The sequence below is a fragment of the Lacerta agilis genome, chromosome 14, assembly GCF_009819535.1.
Source record: "Lacerta agilis isolate rLacAgi1 chromosome 14, rLacAgi1.pri, whole genome shotgun sequence".
NCBI lineage: Eukaryota > Metazoa > Chordata > Lepidosauria > Squamata > Lacertidae > Lacerta > Lacerta agilis.
In genome coordinates this window covers 36,747,265-36,765,805 of record NC_046325.1, presented here as the reverse complement: position 1 = coordinate 36,765,805, position 18,541 = coordinate 36,747,265, and the positions used below count along the sequence as shown (strand labels likewise).

The 18,541-nt window shown below is 46.7% G+C and overlaps 1 protein-coding gene across 2 annotated transcripts in view; it reads left to right on the top strand.

Annotated features, from left to right (window-relative positions):
• The window catches only part of ACLY (ATP citrate lyase), a 54,501-nt gene that overhangs the window by 5,657 nt on the left and 30,303 nt on the right, over positions 1-18,541 (top strand). For both annotated transcript variants that reach the window (XM_033168851.1, XM_033168850.1), the window contains exons 2-6: positions 10,241-10,405; positions 13,339-13,461; positions 14,161-14,223; positions 14,983-15,173; positions 17,554-17,633. In XM_033168851.1, coding sequence (XP_033024742.1) covers positions 10,247-10,405; positions 13,339-13,461; positions 14,161-14,223; positions 14,983-15,173; positions 17,554-17,633 — 616 coding nt within the window. In that variant the 5' untranslated portion in view covers positions 10,241-10,246. The remainder of the gene's footprint in view (positions 1-10,240; positions 10,406-13,338; positions 13,462-14,160; positions 14,224-14,982; positions 15,174-17,553; positions 17,634-18,541) is intronic.

Sequence of the window (18,541 nt, the reverse complement as noted above, 5' to 3'; positions counted from 1 at the left end):
CTGTGCTTTAAGCAGAATTCTTAAGACACTCCTTCTTTTTGTGTGTTAAATTTATTGTTATCTGTCCAGGACTTTGGGATGAAACAGGTCCCTACTTGCCTTTTATTATCAGTCCGCACTACAAGATGCATCAGTAAGTCTAGAAACACGTCATATTTGTCATGGTTATTATTTTTTTATTGGTCCAAACAATAATTTTAAAGACCTTGCAAGGTTTTTAGTGTGATGGAACTCTTACATCAATCAGGTACAATGGGCATTGATCTAGAATAGTGGTTTTCAAGCTATATTCCCAGGTACTTAGTGGTTCCTTGCCAGGCAATCCTGTACATGTTTACCTAGAACAGGGGTCTGCAACCTTTAAGACCAAAAGAGCCACTTGGACCCGTTTCCGAAGGGAAAAAAAAAACTGGGAGCCGCAAAACCATTGCGACATTTAAAACAAATATAACACTGCATTTTATTTTTAAAAATCCGATTTAAATTTTAAAAAAATCCGATTTAAATTTAAAAAATCCGATTTAAATTAAAAAAATCCATTAAAAAAAAATCATTCATTTTTATCCACCCTGGGGACCACTACCAGGTCACAGCCTGATCCAAGGTGGGTTGCAACAGCATACAAATATTTGATTTGTTGTTGTTTTTTTAAAAAAATGAGTCCTCAACTGCACAATTGTGTTAAATGTTTGTCCCATGTCTTATTGAAGACTGCTGGCTTTTACAATAATCTTAGTGTCTTTTACCCTTAATATTCCAGACCAGAGGCTATATTCACCTCTTCCAACCTCCTCTCTTGCTAAATAAAGCACAGAATTGCACCAGAGAAGCCTGTGATGTTTGTGCTGACTTGCATACAGGTGGCTGTAGTAGTTCGTAGTGTTCAAACCTTTTTAGGGGAGTTCCCTGCCCCCTTAATGACAATGGCGATAGATTTTGCACATGAACACAGATCCAAGTTAGGACTCTTCTCTTCCACGCCAACAGGTGTTTTGTCAAGGCTCCCCTAACACACACTCAGGACAGAGGAAAAACTGCAAAACGTCCCGGCCTTGCTCCGGGGCGGAGAGAGACGCGCGCCCGCAAGAGCGCGGTCTGAGGCTGCGAGCGGAACCAGGAGCGAAGGAGGCAGCGGCAGGGAAACAGGCGCCGCTTCCTCGACGATTTTTAAAAAGAGGGCTTCCCCCCTCGCCCGCCACCCGCCGCCCCTGGCCCAGCTCGCAGCTGCCTACCTCGTCGTCGCCTCGATGCAGCAGCCAGCAGCCTTCCGAGAGGAACCGCGGCCAGCCCTCCCCCGCAGTCCCATGACCCAGCCGAGGAGTCCTGGCCTCCAGTGCCCGTGCGGGGACGCGTCTGAAGGCCCCCTTCCTGCCCCCATCCCGTCCCGCCTCTCAGCTGCCTCTGGATGCCGCGGGGTCCCACATACCCGCCGACCCCGGAGCTCCCCTGTCCGCCCCAAGGCCGCCTCCCACGCTAGGAAGGTTCCCGGAGCTGGGCAGGGTTGGTCCCGCCAGGCAGGCTCGGGGGGCGGCCTCTCCCATGGGCACCTGCTTCGGAGGCGGAGGCGGGGTCTTCAAAGTTCCCCCTCCCGCTCGCCCAGCTCCATCTCTTCCCGAAGGAGCGTGCGCGCCTCAGGCGCGCTCCCCGCCAGAGCCCTCGGCTGAGCTGCACCACCTCTACTGCATCCCCACCGCCTCCGAGCCCCGCTGCCCCGCTGTTCAAGGCCAGGTGATCCTGGTTACGCCCCTGAGCAGCGCCCTCAGCCTCCGGAGGGCGGGCCGCCGGCCAGCTGGAGGGCGGTCGCTGCTAGCTGGAGAAGTGGGCGGGCGTATCCGCCCCGGAGCCCCGGAGCCGCGGCAGCCATGTAAAAGAGCCGCATGCGGCTCCGGAGCCGCAGGTTGCTGACCCCCGACCTAGAAGTAAGTCCTGTTGACTTCAATGGGACTTATTCCCAGGTAAGTGTGCATAGAATTACAGCTTTAGGAGCTTATTGGAGGTTCTGCAATAGTTGACTAACCGTTCAGTTTGGCAACATACGAAGGGCTATTGGTGTTCAAAATTAGCCGGGCACATTTTGCACCTGGCTATTGGCCCCTTGCAACTAAGTGAATACTCCTGGGCTCCAGGATAGTGCCTGACATCTCCACTATCTGGAGGTGCATGCCTGGGGATCATTGGTTCTTGACTGTTTTCACACACACATCCTGTAGAATTCTACCAGTTACGTTTTATCTGCACAGTCCGAATGAATTTCAGGAACAAAAATGCTTTTTTCTGTGCAGCCTGAACAGGGAACAGCATTATAGTTAATCATCGTTGCTTGTCTTCATTTACCCCACCCCACTGCCCTGTTCACAGTTGGGAAGAATGTCCCTACATTATGAATGGCCTGTGTCACCATTAAGAAAAATAGGTTGGAATGGGATCAAGTGACTTGTCTTATTTAAGTTCTCCAATCTCTTAACTCCAAGCTCAAGGTTGTCTTCTGAACCAGCCAGGTGTTGAACTGATAATCAATCGCAGCCAGTCCATCATTTGAAAAATAAGACTTTAGTGCCATCTGGCTCCAAGATGGCAACCAGACATTCCGTTTGGGCGACTGTAACCTTGGTTTAAGGAGCCATTTGGCGCCTAGCTTATACAGTGTACAGTATATTGAGTTCCTAACACTGTTTCTAAACCTGGCTTATACCTGCTGGTTGTCTCTACCTGTAGGGTGTAGGAAAGGTTCTTGTAAGGCTTGCCTTGTTTGTTAGGGAGAAAATGTTCAATTGCATCGGGGAAAGGAATGCTTCGGCAATTAGGTATTGGGCAATATTTAATATTCCAACCCTTTTGCAAGCCAAGATCCTGTTCCTAGTATTTGCAGAGGGGCAAAAGTGACGGAGGGAGCTCAGCTGCTGACGTAGCTGTGCTTTGGCTGAGCTGGCCTCCTGTCTGTTGGCACCGGGCAACTTGCCAGCTGTTCCACCTTTTTGTGGAGTCGAAACCCCCGTTGAGAATGGCAGCTGTTCTGCCCGAGATCAGGCAAGCAGAACAAGGATATGTAGTCCTTCCTGTCCATTTGACAGCTACTTGAGGAAGGCTTTGAATATTTATGGATGATGTGGCATTTTGTCTTCTCGCTTTAATTTGGTTTTTTTTATTTCTTTTAAAAATAAAACCTTATTGTATGCTGAGCACCAACGGGGAGATTGTCCCGGAGTGACGATGCATGTTAATTTATGAGAGCAGGAGGACAATAGCAGTTCCTCCAGTCCATTTCCCATTTAATCCATAGAGGTCCACGGTCATTCCTGGACCCACTTTCAGGGAACCTAAACCGAACATCTCTCCCCTGTGTGACTTAGCTCATGTAAGTGTTTTGCTAGCGGCGCTTTCATTTTATTTATCTGCTCTTAGAACATTTTCTGTTTGCGCTTCTCTACAAACCCCCTCCGCTCCCCCAAAAGTTATCCTTTTTGATAGATGCCAGTGGGGAAGCTGCTGTGGAGCGATGGTGCATATTAATGTTACAAATTTGGTCAGAGGCAGACAGAAAAGCAAATGGCAGATGCAAGGACAACAGCAATGCTTTGTTTGCTCAGCAGAAGCAGACACTGAGACAGCTGTTTTGCATGAAGACTTTTGTGAAAGCAACTGAAATGTGGCAACCTGTAAAAGGGTAAAAGAGTGCTGGGAAATAATTCATCATGAATTGAAAAAAAAATGCTTAAAAGTACTGTACTAAAAAAAATAAAAAAGCCAGAGTCCTTTTTGTTGGGGATAATTCAGACTGAAATTCGCAGGTGTCCAAAAAGGTTATTTATTTATGTCACTACTGCGGCCCGTGTTTTGTTAGCCCAAAGAGGGAAAACGAGTGAGGTCCCAACTAAAGAAGAATGGCAACTGAAGCTGATTAAATATGTGCAGCTTGCAGACCTAACATACAGAATAAGACAACAAGAAGAACATATGTTTAAAGAAGATTGGAAAATGTTTATTGAATATATGGGGGGGGATTGTGTACACTTGAAAATGTTGGCAGCATTAAGATAAATTCAACAGTGTAAACAAGTTTTGATGAATTTAATAATGGAATACTGAATGGTTTAGTTTATGTAAAATATGCAGGGATTTATGATATGCGAAATGAACCATGGAAAGAGAAGAAGGGAAGTCACTGACATTTTAAGGTTGCTTAAATGAATATTCTAAATTGTAAAACAGAAAATTTAATAAAAATTATACACATAAAAGAAATACTTTTGTGAAAGCTCCTTGTGCACATTTTAAGATCCTGTGCTGGTAACCAAAGAGTGTTGGGACATGGAAAATCTCAGAAGCCAAAGCTGACGGCAGGCACATTGTAGCACTGAGGCAACTTGAGCCTCGAGTGACGGCAAAGGATCCAGAAGTGTCCCTAAGGCTAGGAACCTGCTCCTTCAGAGGAAGTGTAACCCCATCACGAGCAAGCAGCCTCCCATCCATCTGGTCTAGGGAACTGTCCACTCACAGTGTCTCAGTATTATTTGGGCTGAACTTCAGTTTGTTGGCTCTCATCTAGTCCATTACCGAGGTACGACAACGGTCGAGCACACCCTCAGACACACCTGAAGATGTAAAGGCGAAGCAGAGCTGTGTGTCACCAGCATATTGCTGACAACATATTCCAAAACTCTGGATGACCTCGCACAGTGGTTTCATGTAGATGTTAAACAGCATAGGGGATAACGTTGAACCCTGAGGAACCCCACCTGGACATCTCCACGGGACTGAAAAACACTGCCCAAACATCACCCTCGGGGAAACGACCATCCAAATAGGACCAGAACTACTGCAGAGCAGTACTACCCACCCCTAAATTGGACAGCCGTTTCAGAAGCATACTACGACTGATGGTCTCAGAAGCTGCTGAGAAGTTGAGGAGAGTTAACAGGGACACATTTTTCCTGTCTCTCTCCTGACAAAGGTCATCATACAGGGTGACCAAAGCAGTTCCTGATACTCAGGAACTTGCCCGAAAAGGGTAATCTTTGGTTAGGGCCCCTTGGTTGGGGGTCTGTGTGTCCCCCATGCAGCGTAGGAGTTTGAGGGGAAAGTGGTTAGTCCTTGGAGTTCTTTGTATAGAATTGCTTGTCTTGTCACGTTCCTCAGAACTGCTCCAAATTCCCTTCTTCCTGTCATGCTCCCCTGCCCTTTTCTGTCAGATTTTTGACAACAGCGTCTGGAAGATTGATGTGACCTCCATTCATAGAAGACCTTTGAGAAGCAAGTCTCTTGCAACATTCTGGGGGGGGGGGGCGCGAATCCTTTGCAAGTTTTTCATGACTACTCCTGAAAATGAAATGGAGACTTGTGTCTCTTTTAGCACCATTAGAAGTAGCAAGTGTTTGTGGTGGGTGGAGGTCTTCCAGAATAGGGAACTGGGTGCAATTCATTCTATAATAATAATAATAATAATTAATAATAATAATAATAATAATAATAATTAATAATAATAGTTTATTATCTATACCCCACCCATCTGGCTGGGTTTCCCCAGCCACTCTGGGCAGCTTCCAACAAAATATTAAAATACAGTAGTCCGTCAGACATTAAAAGCTTCCCTAAACATGTCTGCCTTCAGATGTCTCCTAAAAGTCTGGTAGTTGTTTTTCTCTTTGACATCTGGTGGGAGGGCGTTCCACAGGGCGGGTGCCATTACTGAGAAGGCCCTCTGTCTGGTTCCCTGTAACCTGGCTTCTCACAGCGAGGGAACCGCCAGAAGGCCCTCGGCACTGGACCTCAGTGTCCAGGCAGAACGATGGGGGTGGAGACACTCCTTCAGGTATACCGGACCGAGGCCGTTTAGGGCTTTAAAGGTCAGCACCAACACTTTGAATTGTGCTCGGAAACCAATGTAGGTCTTCAGCTGTTTTGGGACTACAGTTCCCATCATCCCTGACCACTGGTCCTGTTAGCAAGGGATGATGGGAATTGTAGTCCCAAAACAGCTGGAGGGCCAAGTTTGGCCATCACTGTGTGTGGGGAACCTTTAGCTGCCAGAAAAAGATGGCAGCCCTTGGCTGGGGGGCAGGCAGTACCTTGGAACTCTTTTAGAAATCTTAAAGACTCTCTAGCCCTGTTTAGGTGTTCAAAGAATGTGTGAGGACACAATGTGTAGGACCCATGTGCACACACCAGCCTCCCACTTCTAATGTCTCCCATCTCTTCTGCCCCCAAACTCATGATCTTTGAATCCCCTAATGGGGCTTCTGTAAATGCATGTTTATTGTGGGTTTATTCTGGGCTCCTTTGGGAATAACAATACAAGGCCAGCCTTTATCTTAAATGCTCAGTTAAGGAAGGATTTGCTTCATGTGCTTGGGTTTGTTTTCATCCTGGCATCTTGATGGGGTTTCTTTTAGTTGCGGCTCCAAAATGCATCCATGCGGTTTTCATTACAAAAGCTGGCCCTGGGCCTGGTTGGAGAAACATGTGCTTTGACGGATCTCCCCGCCACATTTGGGTGCTATTGAGAAAGTGCAACTGTGGCTTTCAGCAGAGAGCTAGCTCAGTGTGACTAAGGATGCTGGGTGTGTCCATGTGTGGATGTCCCATTTAAGAAAGGGAAGGATAGCAGGACCGTTTGTGGCTGTGTTGACTTTGCAGCTAGCTAGGTGGCCCAGGTGCTGCAGAAGTGACTCAAATGAAAGATGTAGCTTGAGGATGTCTGATTGACTCATGATCTCTCTCTTTTAACTGCACTGGCCTGCTGCATTAGTGGCAGGGCGCCTGTAGCTGATCTCAAAGGCAGGGGAGGAAGACTTGGTCTGATTTCTGCCTTCTTGCTGCCCTCTGTGAATTAAAATATTGTGTGTCCTTATCTGCCTGCCTCCTTCATGTCATATCGCATGCTGTTCAGCATAACAATCGTCCGTTAACTGTGCAAGAGGTGGGCAGGATCCTATTTTTTTCATGTTCTCACTGTTGAGAGAAGTCTATCATTTCTTTATTCCCCCCATTTGCAACTGTGTGCTCTGAGATCCATAGCTGTCTTTGTGGACACACTGTCTTCCCCTGGAGCAAAGATAATTGATTATCTGTCGCCGGTTACATACATAAGCAATTGACAGCCTTCACTGGGTTTGTCTGGGCATGTTGAATTGCGAGAGCTCTCTGATTTATCATCCAAGAAAACCACTCTGCCAAGAAAGTTCTGCCAGGTGAATCCCAACTTCTAGCGGCCTGGCGACAATTCACTTTCTTGCACTGCAAAAGGTTTCTCCTGCAGTGTGAAAAACTTGATAATTTCCTTGCCTTTCCAATGGAGCCTTCTTGCTATGATTCTACATGTAACGCTGCTCTGAGCCTTCTGTCTGTTTAGACTCGGAGGAGAATTACAATGCAGACAGCCTTTCTCTGCAGAGATCCAACAGGATGGGGGTTAGGAATTATAGGCATCTTGAATTATTTAATTTCTCACAGTGCAGCTAGGAATTCTCTTGTGGTCCAAGGTTTGGGAATGTTTTTCTTCCTGAAATGTGGCTCGAAATGACAAAAAAGCAAAGCGAAACAACACTTTCACAAAAGCCGGTCTCTTCGGTTCCTTTTTTCCCCTCCTCCCCAGCATCCTACAGCTTTCTCTGTTGATAAAGGCTCTTCAATCAGCACCCTCATCAGCCTGATTGCTTTGTGTGTAATTGTGTCCTCAATGCTCTCCTGCAGTGCTGAGATTGTGATGTCTTCAGACTTGAAAATGGAAAGGAGAGAACTTTTGGTGGATGCCTTTGTCTTTTAAAATTTGCTTCTAAGTACCGAATCTTCTAGTTAAGGGGTCGGCAAACTTACCCGGCCTTGGGCCGGTTCCTCCAGCGCGGGCGGAGGAGCTCACGCCCATATGCGTGCACACATGCTATTTCCGGCACACTTCCGGGTCAGCGGAGCACCTGAAATAGCTTGTGCGCATGGGCCTCCTCCGACCCGGAAGTGTGCCGGAAATGACACTTGCGCATGCGCACAAGCTATTACGAGTGCTCCGCCGACCCAGAAGTGGGCAGCCATGCTGCGCCGTGCTGGTGAGAATGGGCGGTGGCAGTGGGTGGTTGGGGTTGCCGTGGGCCGGATAATTGAGTCGCTCGGGCCGTATCCGGCCCACGGGCCTTAGTTTGGGGACCTCTGTTCTAGTTAGTAGAATTATACACAGCCTTGGAATCATTTGGGATGACGGGTGATATAGAAACGTGAAGGCTATAGCTGCTTTTAAATGTGAAGGAGGAGTATCTGTGCAGAATCCATTCCTTTCACCAGGTTTATTTTGCAAGGTATCTTGTTCCCCTGCCCCCCGCCAGTCCATCCACATTCTCAAAGAAGGTACTAATTTGCAAAATATGTTTCACGGAGCAATGGGAAATTGGAAATCTCATGCGGGTGGGGGTGGGACTCCACCCCTTTCCCTAAAACCTACCATTAACAAAAATGTTTGCTTGAAAGGAGAGTAAAACAAGTAAACCTGGAGGTAAGAGATAAGATTGGTAACAGCATCTGATTTGCTATGAAGGAATAGCCTAAAGTAGAGAATTGTCTAAATGGGGTCTCCTTCTCCTTATTTTGAGTGGGAGTGGCAGTGGATTAGAGCATGGGTAGGCAAACTAAGGCCCGGGGGCCGGATCCGGCCCAATCGCCTTCTCAATCTGGCCCGCAGATGGTCCAGGAATCAGTGTGTTTTTACATGAGTAGAATGTGTCCTTTTATTTAAAATGCATCTCTGGGTTATTTGTAGGGCATAATAATTCGTTCATTCCCCCCCCCCCAAAAAAATATAGTCCGCCCCCCACAAGGTCTGAGGGACAGTGGACCGGCCTCCTGCTGAAAAAGTTTGCTGACCCCTGGATTAGATGTTTTTTTCAGCATCCATTAAAATAATTCTTAAGTTTGGCTCTTTGTCACAAAGGGCAACACACTGGACTCCGAGGCAACTTAAATACAATTCCTCCAGTGGACTCCCTTTAGGTTTCCAAAGGCTGTGGGTTTGGGTACCACACAATTGCTTGGGAATCCAGTCTTGTGCTGAAGACCGGCCGGCTGAGGTGCTTCAGGATTTGGCCGTGATTGCGCAGCAATAGGAATCTGGCTGTGACAGCGCAACTTTTAGCAAGCCATATCACAAAGAAGGGTTGCCAGTTAAAACCCATTGTCTGAAGTAGGAACAAAATCAAAGAAAGGGAAAGAAGTACCCAGCCTCCTCGCACCTTTACTTTTTGCTTTCCCGCTATCTCCCAACATTTCTTAGAACTTCAAAGGTTGTAGATCCAAAGTGATGATTAAGCTCCACCCATTATTCCCCCAAACCTGCTTTAATCTGGATTCTCTGCTTGCTCCAGTTCATTAGCATAGGGACAAACACTTGAACAAATGTAACTGCCCTGGCTTCCTCTATCTCCTTTTGAATTTGGGCTAATAATGATAGGCAATAGTAAAACATAAAACCTCACTATTACCTAATTCACTTGCTGGAGCAGGGGCGACCCTGTCGCCATAGTAATCCTGGTGAGTGGTTTTGTTAATGCCTTTTTAAAAATAAATTCCTTCCCCGGAAGACAAGGTCAAAATATTATACATATTTGAGCTTTTCTTGGACTAATGGGTTGAGAGCACGGTCAAATGCTTTTGAACTTCCAAATTATTTTTGAAAAGCTTTATTTGGTCTTGACTTCGTTATTGGCACAGAGTGGGCTCCCCAAAAGCCAAAAAAAAACCCAACAACAACACAGTGGGACTGAAAATTCAGTCTGGGTAACATTTGCACTATACATTTAAATTACATGGCTCCCCCCCCCAAAAAAAAGAATCCTGGGAATTGTAGTTTATTAAGAGCGCTGGGAATTATGACTCGGTAAAGGATAAACTGCAGTTCCCAGGATTCTTTGGGGAAACCCATGTGCTTTAAGGTGTGGGTGTGACCTTGAATTTGGAAAAAAGGCAGTCATTTCTGCCTGGGAGAAAAGCTCTTATGTGCCACAGCACTCCACTCCCAGTTTGTTTTACAAAGGGGAGCATCCATGTATCATATCCCACCACCCCCTGCATTTCGAAATATTGTATTACATGTTTCTCCCCCCCCCCCCATGTGACTACCATTGGAAACTGTGCTGGGAAGCAGTATCTCCAGATCGAAGGCCGTATTAAATTACATTCTAGGATTTACATTTTTCATCAAAACCTTTTTAAATCACTGACCTAGGTGTTCTCCTCCTCCTTTTTTTAATGTTTGCATTAGGTAGCCATGTCCGCCAAAGCAATTTCGGAGCAGACGGGGAAGGAATTCTTGTACAAATACATCTGCACGTCCTCGGCAATCCAGAACCGCTTCAGATATGCCAGAGTGACTCCAGATACCGACTGGGATCGGCTAATCCAAGATCACCCCTGGCTCTTGACTGAGGTGAGCAGAACCGGCTGTAGTTTGTTGTTCCCTCCCACCCCACCCCACAAAGCAAGAACCCATAAAGTAAGAAGCTATACAGACCCAGAACAAAATGCTTTTCAGACGGTTGAGCCACCTGAGGGCTTGATTCGTGGCTGATGGTTGGAAGGCGGACCCACGTGGCAAGCCTCCTTGTTGTGCAGACAATGGAATGCACACAGCTGGAAGTTCATCGGCATCAGGAATGCTTACATATAGGACTCCAGCCACTCTTACGTGATTGAGGAAGAGGAGCTCTCCAAAGCAGGCTAAACCTTTTGCCCATGGTTCCCCCCATGTGCTGGCAGTCGTCAGTGCTTGCCTTGGTGCTGAAATAGACCCTTGTCTTCTTAGGGTCTCGGTTATAAAAGATGTTCTTTTTAAAATTAGAAAGACGACAAAAATATTGCCGTCACTGGCAGCTTCGATTCCTTACCCTAGTTACAGATACACATCAAGTTAGCTGTTAATATTAACACGTTAACAAGCCTGGGTAGCTCAGTTGGTTAGACTGTGTGGTGCTGATAATGCCATGGTTGCAGGTTTGATCCCCTTATGGGGGCAGCTGCATATTCCTGCATTACGGGGGTTGGACTAGATGATCCTCCGGCTCCCTTCTAACTCTACGATTCTATGATTCACAGTATTTGACCAGTCAGCCGACAAGTGTGGCCAGTTGCATGTTTGAGGTGCAGTGGTGACTTTAACTGGCACAGAATCTTAGGTCCTCTGTGTCACCCCCTTGGAAAGTTTTAGGGCCTCTCCCCAGTTTTTAGCCGTGCAAGGAGACATCCTGTCCCCAGTTCCTTTCTATAGCTTGATCTCCTGGCTGCCATCCAGTTTAATCACATTTAGCCAAACACAGGTCTGCCACACAGTCCCATTTTTCTTGCTGATGGAAGGCAGCTGTACTGCTGGCTAATTAAATACCCTGCACTTAGTTATGTGAGTCAGTGGCTGGCATGCCTCAGCGAGGAGAATATAGTTTTCCGTGAGCTTTGCTGGAAGGGCTTTCTGAATTAATTCAAGGATTAATAGGATCCTTAAAGCAGGAGCTGGAAGAAATATTTTCGGATCCTTACATGCTGGCATGAGTGTTTCGGCTTGCGGTTATGTTAGGGCACTCGCTCCCCTGTGGTGAATGGAATTACCTATAGCTGACCAGACAGGGAAGTGGAATGAGCACCAGTGCATTTGAGGGGAGGCAATTTAAGATATTTAAAGCTATGGTTTTCCCAGTAGTAATGTATGGAAGTGAGAGCTGGACCATAAAGAAGGCTGATCACCCAAGAATTGATGCTTTTGAATTATGGTGCTGGAGGAGACTCTAGAGAGTCCCATGGACTGCAAGAAGATCAAACCTATCCATCCTTAAGGAAATCAGCCCTGAGTGCTCACTGGAAGGACAGATCCTGAAGCTGAGGCTCCAATACTTTGGCCACCTCATGAGAAGAGAAGACTCCCTGGAAAAGACCCTGACGTTGGGAAAGATTGAGGGCACAAGGAGAAGGGGATGACAGAGGACGAGATGGTTGGACAGCGTTCTCGAAGCTACCAACATGAGTCTGACCAAACTGCGGGAGGCAGTGGAAGACAGGAGTGCCTGGCGTGCTCTGGTCCATGGGGTCACGAAGAGTCAGGCATGATTGCAAGACTAAACAACAACAATAACAATTTCTCAGAATTTACATTACTTTTACTAAGTCGTGGTGAAGTGTACAGGGCATGGGACCTTCAACTCGCGACTGATGAAAGCTCAGTTCAGCCCTTTTCCTACTCCTTCATCACTTGCTTCTTATGACTGTAAGCTAATTGGTGTGATTTAAAATGGGGATGGAGAATCTCACATGTGGCCCTGCAGGCCTTTTTGTTTGGCCCTCAAAACTCTTCCCCCGAATGCACACACCTTTCTCTGGTCCTGTATCAGATGTTTTTGCCTGGCTGCAGTGTCTCCCTGAACTCTTACGATGCCTCTTGCTTGTCTGGAATGAGGATGGGTGGTGGTGGTGAGGTCTGTGTGTATAGATACCAGGCTCCTGTACGAAAGCAAACATTTCCATCTGCTGGTTCATGCACTTTTGGCCTTGTCCCTGCCAGCCACCAGCATGTGGCCCTGTGAGGATTCTCAGAAGGAGATGTCACCCTCTGACTGAAAAAAAGTTCCCAGTCCCTGCATCAAAAGGAAAGGTTAAAGGTGCATTAATTCTTTGGCAAAAGGTGGACTGTGTTGACTGAGAGTCGTGGGAAGTCTGGACAGTAGCAGAGCACTTCTTGACCGCTGGAGTTCTCTCATCCAGCCATTCCTTCCCTAAGCCATGAGGAGAGTGCAATGCCTACGCAGTTGTGTCTGCTTTCTTGTGCTGAAAATGTGCACAGATTGCTTCCAGGAAGTAGCACCTATCTATGATCATAGCTGTGCCGGTTTTTTTGTTACTTCTGCTATGTGGCTTCTCTGCATGCGTAAAGGTAAAGGGACCCCTGACCATTAGGTCCAGTTGTGGATGACTGGGGTTGCGGTGCTCATCTTGCTTTACTGGCCGAGGGAGCCGGCGTACAGCTTCCGGGTCATGTGGCCAGCATGACTAAGCTGCTTCTGGCGAACCAGAGCAGCGCAAGGAAACGCCGTTTACCTCCCCCCCCCCCGGAGTGGTACCTATTTATCTACTTGCACTTTGACGTGCTTTTGAACTGCTAGGTTGGCAGGAGCTGGGACTGAGCAACGGGAGCTCACCTCGCCACGGGGATTCGAACCGCCGACCTTCTGATCGGCAATCCCTAGGCTCTGTGGTACAAGCGCCTGAACTAGGCCTCGTGCTTCTCGGAGCACATTGTTTTCAAGTTTTTCATTTATTACCTGTAAGGCTAGTTTTCCAGTTTTGGTTTTTCTTTTTCCTTTTTTTTCCAAATTCCAGCGTCTTGTGGTGAAGCCTGATCAGCTGATAAAACGGCGTGGCAAACTTGGCTTGGTGGGGGTGAACCTTGACCTGGAACAGGTGAAGGCCTGGCTGAAGCTGCGTCTTGGACATGAGACCACAGTGAGTGTTGCCATTATTTCTCCGTCCCACCTGCTTAACCGAGCTGCTGTGACAATGAAATGCTGCAATATGCTTCCTTTTGATGACAGGCAGGATATTAATGAAGCAAATAAAAAGCGACAAGATTAATTTATGACCTTAAAGGGAGGCATTTTACGTGGCAGTCCACCAGGTTGTGGAACTGAGGCACCTTTATTAATATAGCTTCTGGTGAATGCTGAAGACACACCTCTTTACCCTGGCCTTTGATACTTGAGGTGCATCTTTTCAAGACCCACCTTATTTCTGTAATTTGAAGTTATTTTAAACTTTTTTTAGTATTGTGCTTTAATGTGGTAACCCACCCTGGGAACTTAGGGTGAGGGGCAGGGAAATAAGAATAATTTTGTGATAATGTAGCGTTTCATAATGCAGGGGTGAATTAATACCTCTTGTTTTCGATATTTTGGTAGGGCTTCTCATGGTTACGTACTTAATTCGTTCCGGAGGTCCGTTCTTAACCTGAAGCACCACTTTAGCTAATGGGGCCTCTCGCTGCCGCTGCGCCGCCAGAGCACGATTTCTGTTCTTATCCTGAAGCAAAGTTCTTAACCTGAAGCGTTATTTCTGGGTTAGCGGAGTCTGTAACCTGAATCGTATGTAACCTGAAGCATATGTAACCCAAAGTACCACTGTATGTTTGTTTCTCATTTTCCACAGATCGCCAAAGCTAAGGGCATCCTAAAGAACTTCTTGATAGAGCCTTTTGTTCCGCACAAACAGGTTAGTTTTATTTGTACACTCAAGCAGAGATTTGCACGCATAACAGTTACTGCGGGAGCACAGCTTTAGTCTTGCATCATAAGGGTGCAGCTCCTTTTCTCCAGGACCCTCCCCCCCCCCCACAGAGTGGCTTTTATTAATCAAACCAAAGAACTTTGAAAACCTTGACAGAGAAATTGGATAACCCCACCTTGAGGCAACAAACACTGTTGCAGGGAGTGTTGCATTGGGCAAAAGGCCCTTCTTCTGAGCTACGGCAATAAAACTCAGAGACTAGAGGAGCTAGGAGTCCATTTTGTTGCCCAATGCAACAGGAGGAGTATTGGAAGCTCTCGGGCTGCCCATGATGGATTAATCCATATATGCGGACTCACAACTGCTAGCTGTGAGCACCAATAAACAGATGAAGTTCAGCTCCAGAGGTTTTGAAGTAATCCTTCTTTTATTTATAAGCTAAACACACACATAGATACAGACTCTACAGACTGTGTGAGTTTCAGTCACCTAGCAGAGATGAGAACACATTTTACCTCAGAATACTCTCCTCAGAACTGACAGTTAAGAACAGTTAGGAATAACAGTTACCAAGCAAGCTCCTCCCCCCCCCCACTGAGTCAGGAGATTGGCAGAAAGGGAGGGATGAAAATGCTAACAGCCCATGTTCTCCTTCATGCACTTTTTTCGGTTCCGATGACGCAAAGGTTCTGCTGGTCTTTGGTCTGGTAAAACCTTTACCACCCCGGTGTCTCAAATCCACAGGCGGAGGAATTCTACGTGTGCATTTATGCAGCCCGCGAGGGAGACTACGTGCTGTTCCACCATGAGGGCGGCGTGGATGTGGGGGATGTCGACGCTAAGGCTCAGAAGCTGCTGGTGCGGGTGGATGAGAAGTTGGACGAGCCCAGTGTCAAGAAGCATCTACTGACACATGCCCCGCCGAACAAGAGAGAGTAATTCTGAAATCTCTTTCTCTCTCTCTGTTAATTGTGGGTTATGGGCAGTCGTGTTTTACATGACCGTGCAGGCTAGGTACCCCAGCTTCCCCAACCCCCCTGAGTAGAGCTGGGCGATATATTGATAAGTTGTCTGAAACTGGTATGGCATTCAGATCGCACCAGCTCCAGTTGCCTGCAGATGGAAAAGGCTCGGGCAGGCAGGCAGATCCTGAGAAGGTTCCGGTGAGCACCTTCTTGGACTCCATCTGCATATGCCTTTGAGGAAACCCCCACCACCACCACCCTGAGCAGTATTGGGGTTTGCTCAGCTGTGGAGGGGGGGTGTAGAAGGCTTTCCATCTCCCATCTGAGCAGTTTAACGAAGCACCGACGCTCCTCATTTGTGTGAGAGCTGGGGAGGTACCTGGCCTCACTCACTAGGGCTGGGCAAAGCATCCCTGTTGCTGTTACTTCCTTCCCTAACGTGGGGGAACAAGAAGCAGGCGAGATACATTCCAGACATTGTGATATATCAGCACATCACGGTATTTAGCTGCTCGTATAGCACAATGTTGAGAACCGGCCCTACTCCCTAGAACTTTGTTTCGAAGTCATCCAAAAGGTATCTTCTGTTTTGCTTTTATGTGGCATGCAGAGGTCCCTGGGAAGTGTTTGGTAAATGCTTCTGGGCCAGCTTTAGGGACAGGAAGGAACCGCTTTTCAGTATCAGATTTGAGCGATTTCCCTCCTCTAGCATCTGAAGCTGTCAGGCAGGACTTCCACGCTCAAGGCCCGGGTATACCTGTGGCCAGAGCTGTCAACCTTCCTTTTTTTTGCATTGGGAAATGGCCATAGCTGTCAACTTTCCCTTTTTTTGCAATGGGAAACGGCGCTGGAATAAGGGAATTTCCTGCAAAAAAATTGGGAAAGGTGACAGCTATGCCTGTGGCTGGGGCAGGCCAGCCCTATAGTGGTTGGCAGGGCTTGATGGCTGAACAAAGGCTTGTAGTCACCACTTGCTTCGCCCCCTCTCTGGACAAGATCCCCTTCAACCAGCCATTCCCAGGGGAGACACCAGTGGAATATACCCTGCTGGACAACATTGCTTGAAGGTGCCCTGAACAACTTTGGGTAGCAGTGCCCAACTCTCCTCCGCTTGCGTTCCTTGCCGTAGCAAGAGATCCCGGCCCTGCATGGCAGAGGCTCTTTAGGCATCTTGGCCATGCAGCTACCAAGCAACCCCCAAGCCTTCATCTTAGCGTAGGAGCTGGTGCAGAGACAGGGACTGCAGCTCAACCCACAGGACAACCCTTCACCTGCCTCTGCGGCTTCGAAGTCGAGAGGAGGGCCGGCAGCTCGCTAGAGGGAAGTTCTGCTCGCCATGGTGAGCACAATGTGGGAATATTTATATAATATAGTTGCAGAGTTAAACGTTCCTTATTTAAACCTGCACAGCGACAAACGGCTTGCTGACTCGTTTGAGTCTTTCGTCCCTTCTTGTCAATCCCTTTATCCCCCTCAAAATAAAGATACACATGAATCTGATTAATAACCAAAGTAAAGTAATTTACTGACAGAATCATTCATGTATATATTTAGGTTACAAAACAAAAGATATAAACTATATAAACTATATTAGTGAGTCTCTTAACACATCTTTAAACAGCAGCAGCCTAACTGACCAACAGACTAAAGCTAACTGACACAAAGTGGCAGTTGGTCCTGCCTTAGAATGTTGAACTTGACTGATATCATCCCTCACATAATTGCCCAGAGTCCACCTGTGGTCTTTAAGAAAAGCAGCCTTGGTACCCACAAATGATGGTAGAGAAAACATCCTCTGTTTCCCCCCCTGTAATGTCCTTTTTTTTGTTTCTGTAGTGGTGAAAAGCTGGGTCCCCCCCCTTTTTCTTTTTCTTTTTACACTACAAAATCCTTTTCTGGACATGGAGGTGCCCTGCTGACATTTAAAAGGAGCCTGTTTTCCTTTTAATGACGTCTTCAGGCGGATAATAAATGGCCTTTAGGGAGGGATCGCGATGGGGGATGACGCAGTCCCAATGTTTGACTCATCCAGGCCTGGGCGTCTGAAACCTCAGCTGGACTGACGGCAGACAGATTGAAGGAACTAACGATAGGGCTCTATATATAAGGTTACCAGATTTTTTTCAATGAATCCAGGGACACCTTTCAACTTCCTACTAAATAGATGGATTTTGTCAGGGAACTGATTTGTAAATCCGGGGACTGTCCCCGGGAAACGGGGACGTCTGGTAACCTTATTATAACAAGCCAAATGCGGAGTGTCTTTGGTACACCTATTTGGTTTTGATGAATTCGTCTGTGTGTGTCTCTGTTTTCCCATTTTGTGTGTGTTTTTGTCTCCTTTATATAGTGTCTTGGCGAGCTTCATCTCTGGCCTCTTCAATCTTTATGAAGACTTATATTTTACATACCTGGAAATCAATCCGCTAGGTAACTCCTCTCTCTCTGCTGTTTTCCATGAAATGTCCACATCTCATTCATTCTGTATTCTGCAGTCCTCAATTACACAGCAGAAGTGTGGTGGAGTAGAAATGAAGACGAAGCACAGGGCCCCCGCAGCAGACAGGCGATGCGTTTCCATGAACTTGTTCTTGTCAGAGTAATTTAAATTAGGCCTCCTCCACAAACAGGGAGCATAGAAAGTGTCCATCAGTCTTTGAGAGCGCTGATGCAAGCGAATCTTTTCAGAAATTAATTTTGACGTCGAGTTTTCTCAAGCTGCCAGAAACCGAAGTCTTTGCCAGTGGTGTTGAAGAACAAATCTTCAACCTGCTAGCCTCTGTAAATCAGACGAGGGTCAAATTAGATGCAAGATAAAATTCTTCCTCCCTTGTGAGTTTAAAATAACAACCATGTCCCCTCCCAGCTTTTTTTTTTTTTTAGAAAAATAAATTAAAATAAACAAAAAAAGAGAGTGAATGATGAAGAACAATGATATTTAGCATCACATCTAGTCTGGTCCTGAGAAATCCACTTTGTTCAGAACACGTAGCATCCTTTATTTCTGAGGATCACTTAATATTTTTATTTCTCTAGGAATTTTATTTGTCTAGGGATATATTGTGCAAATTCACTGCATCCTTGCCTGCATGTAGCAGGCATGGTTGGTGTATTGCGTGATGTGTGACTTTCCCTACCCCAAGCTCTATTTGTAATTCCCAGGGGCTTCTTTTGGCCCATGGGGGGTATATATGCAGGAAGCAGAGGTGGGGGGTGGGGATGACAAATTTGCCTGCCACTTCTTGTTGTTGTTGAAGATACATACTGCTTATATGCCAATATGGCTTCCAAGTGGTTTGCAACTATAAAATCAATCCACAATTAAAATACACATAACA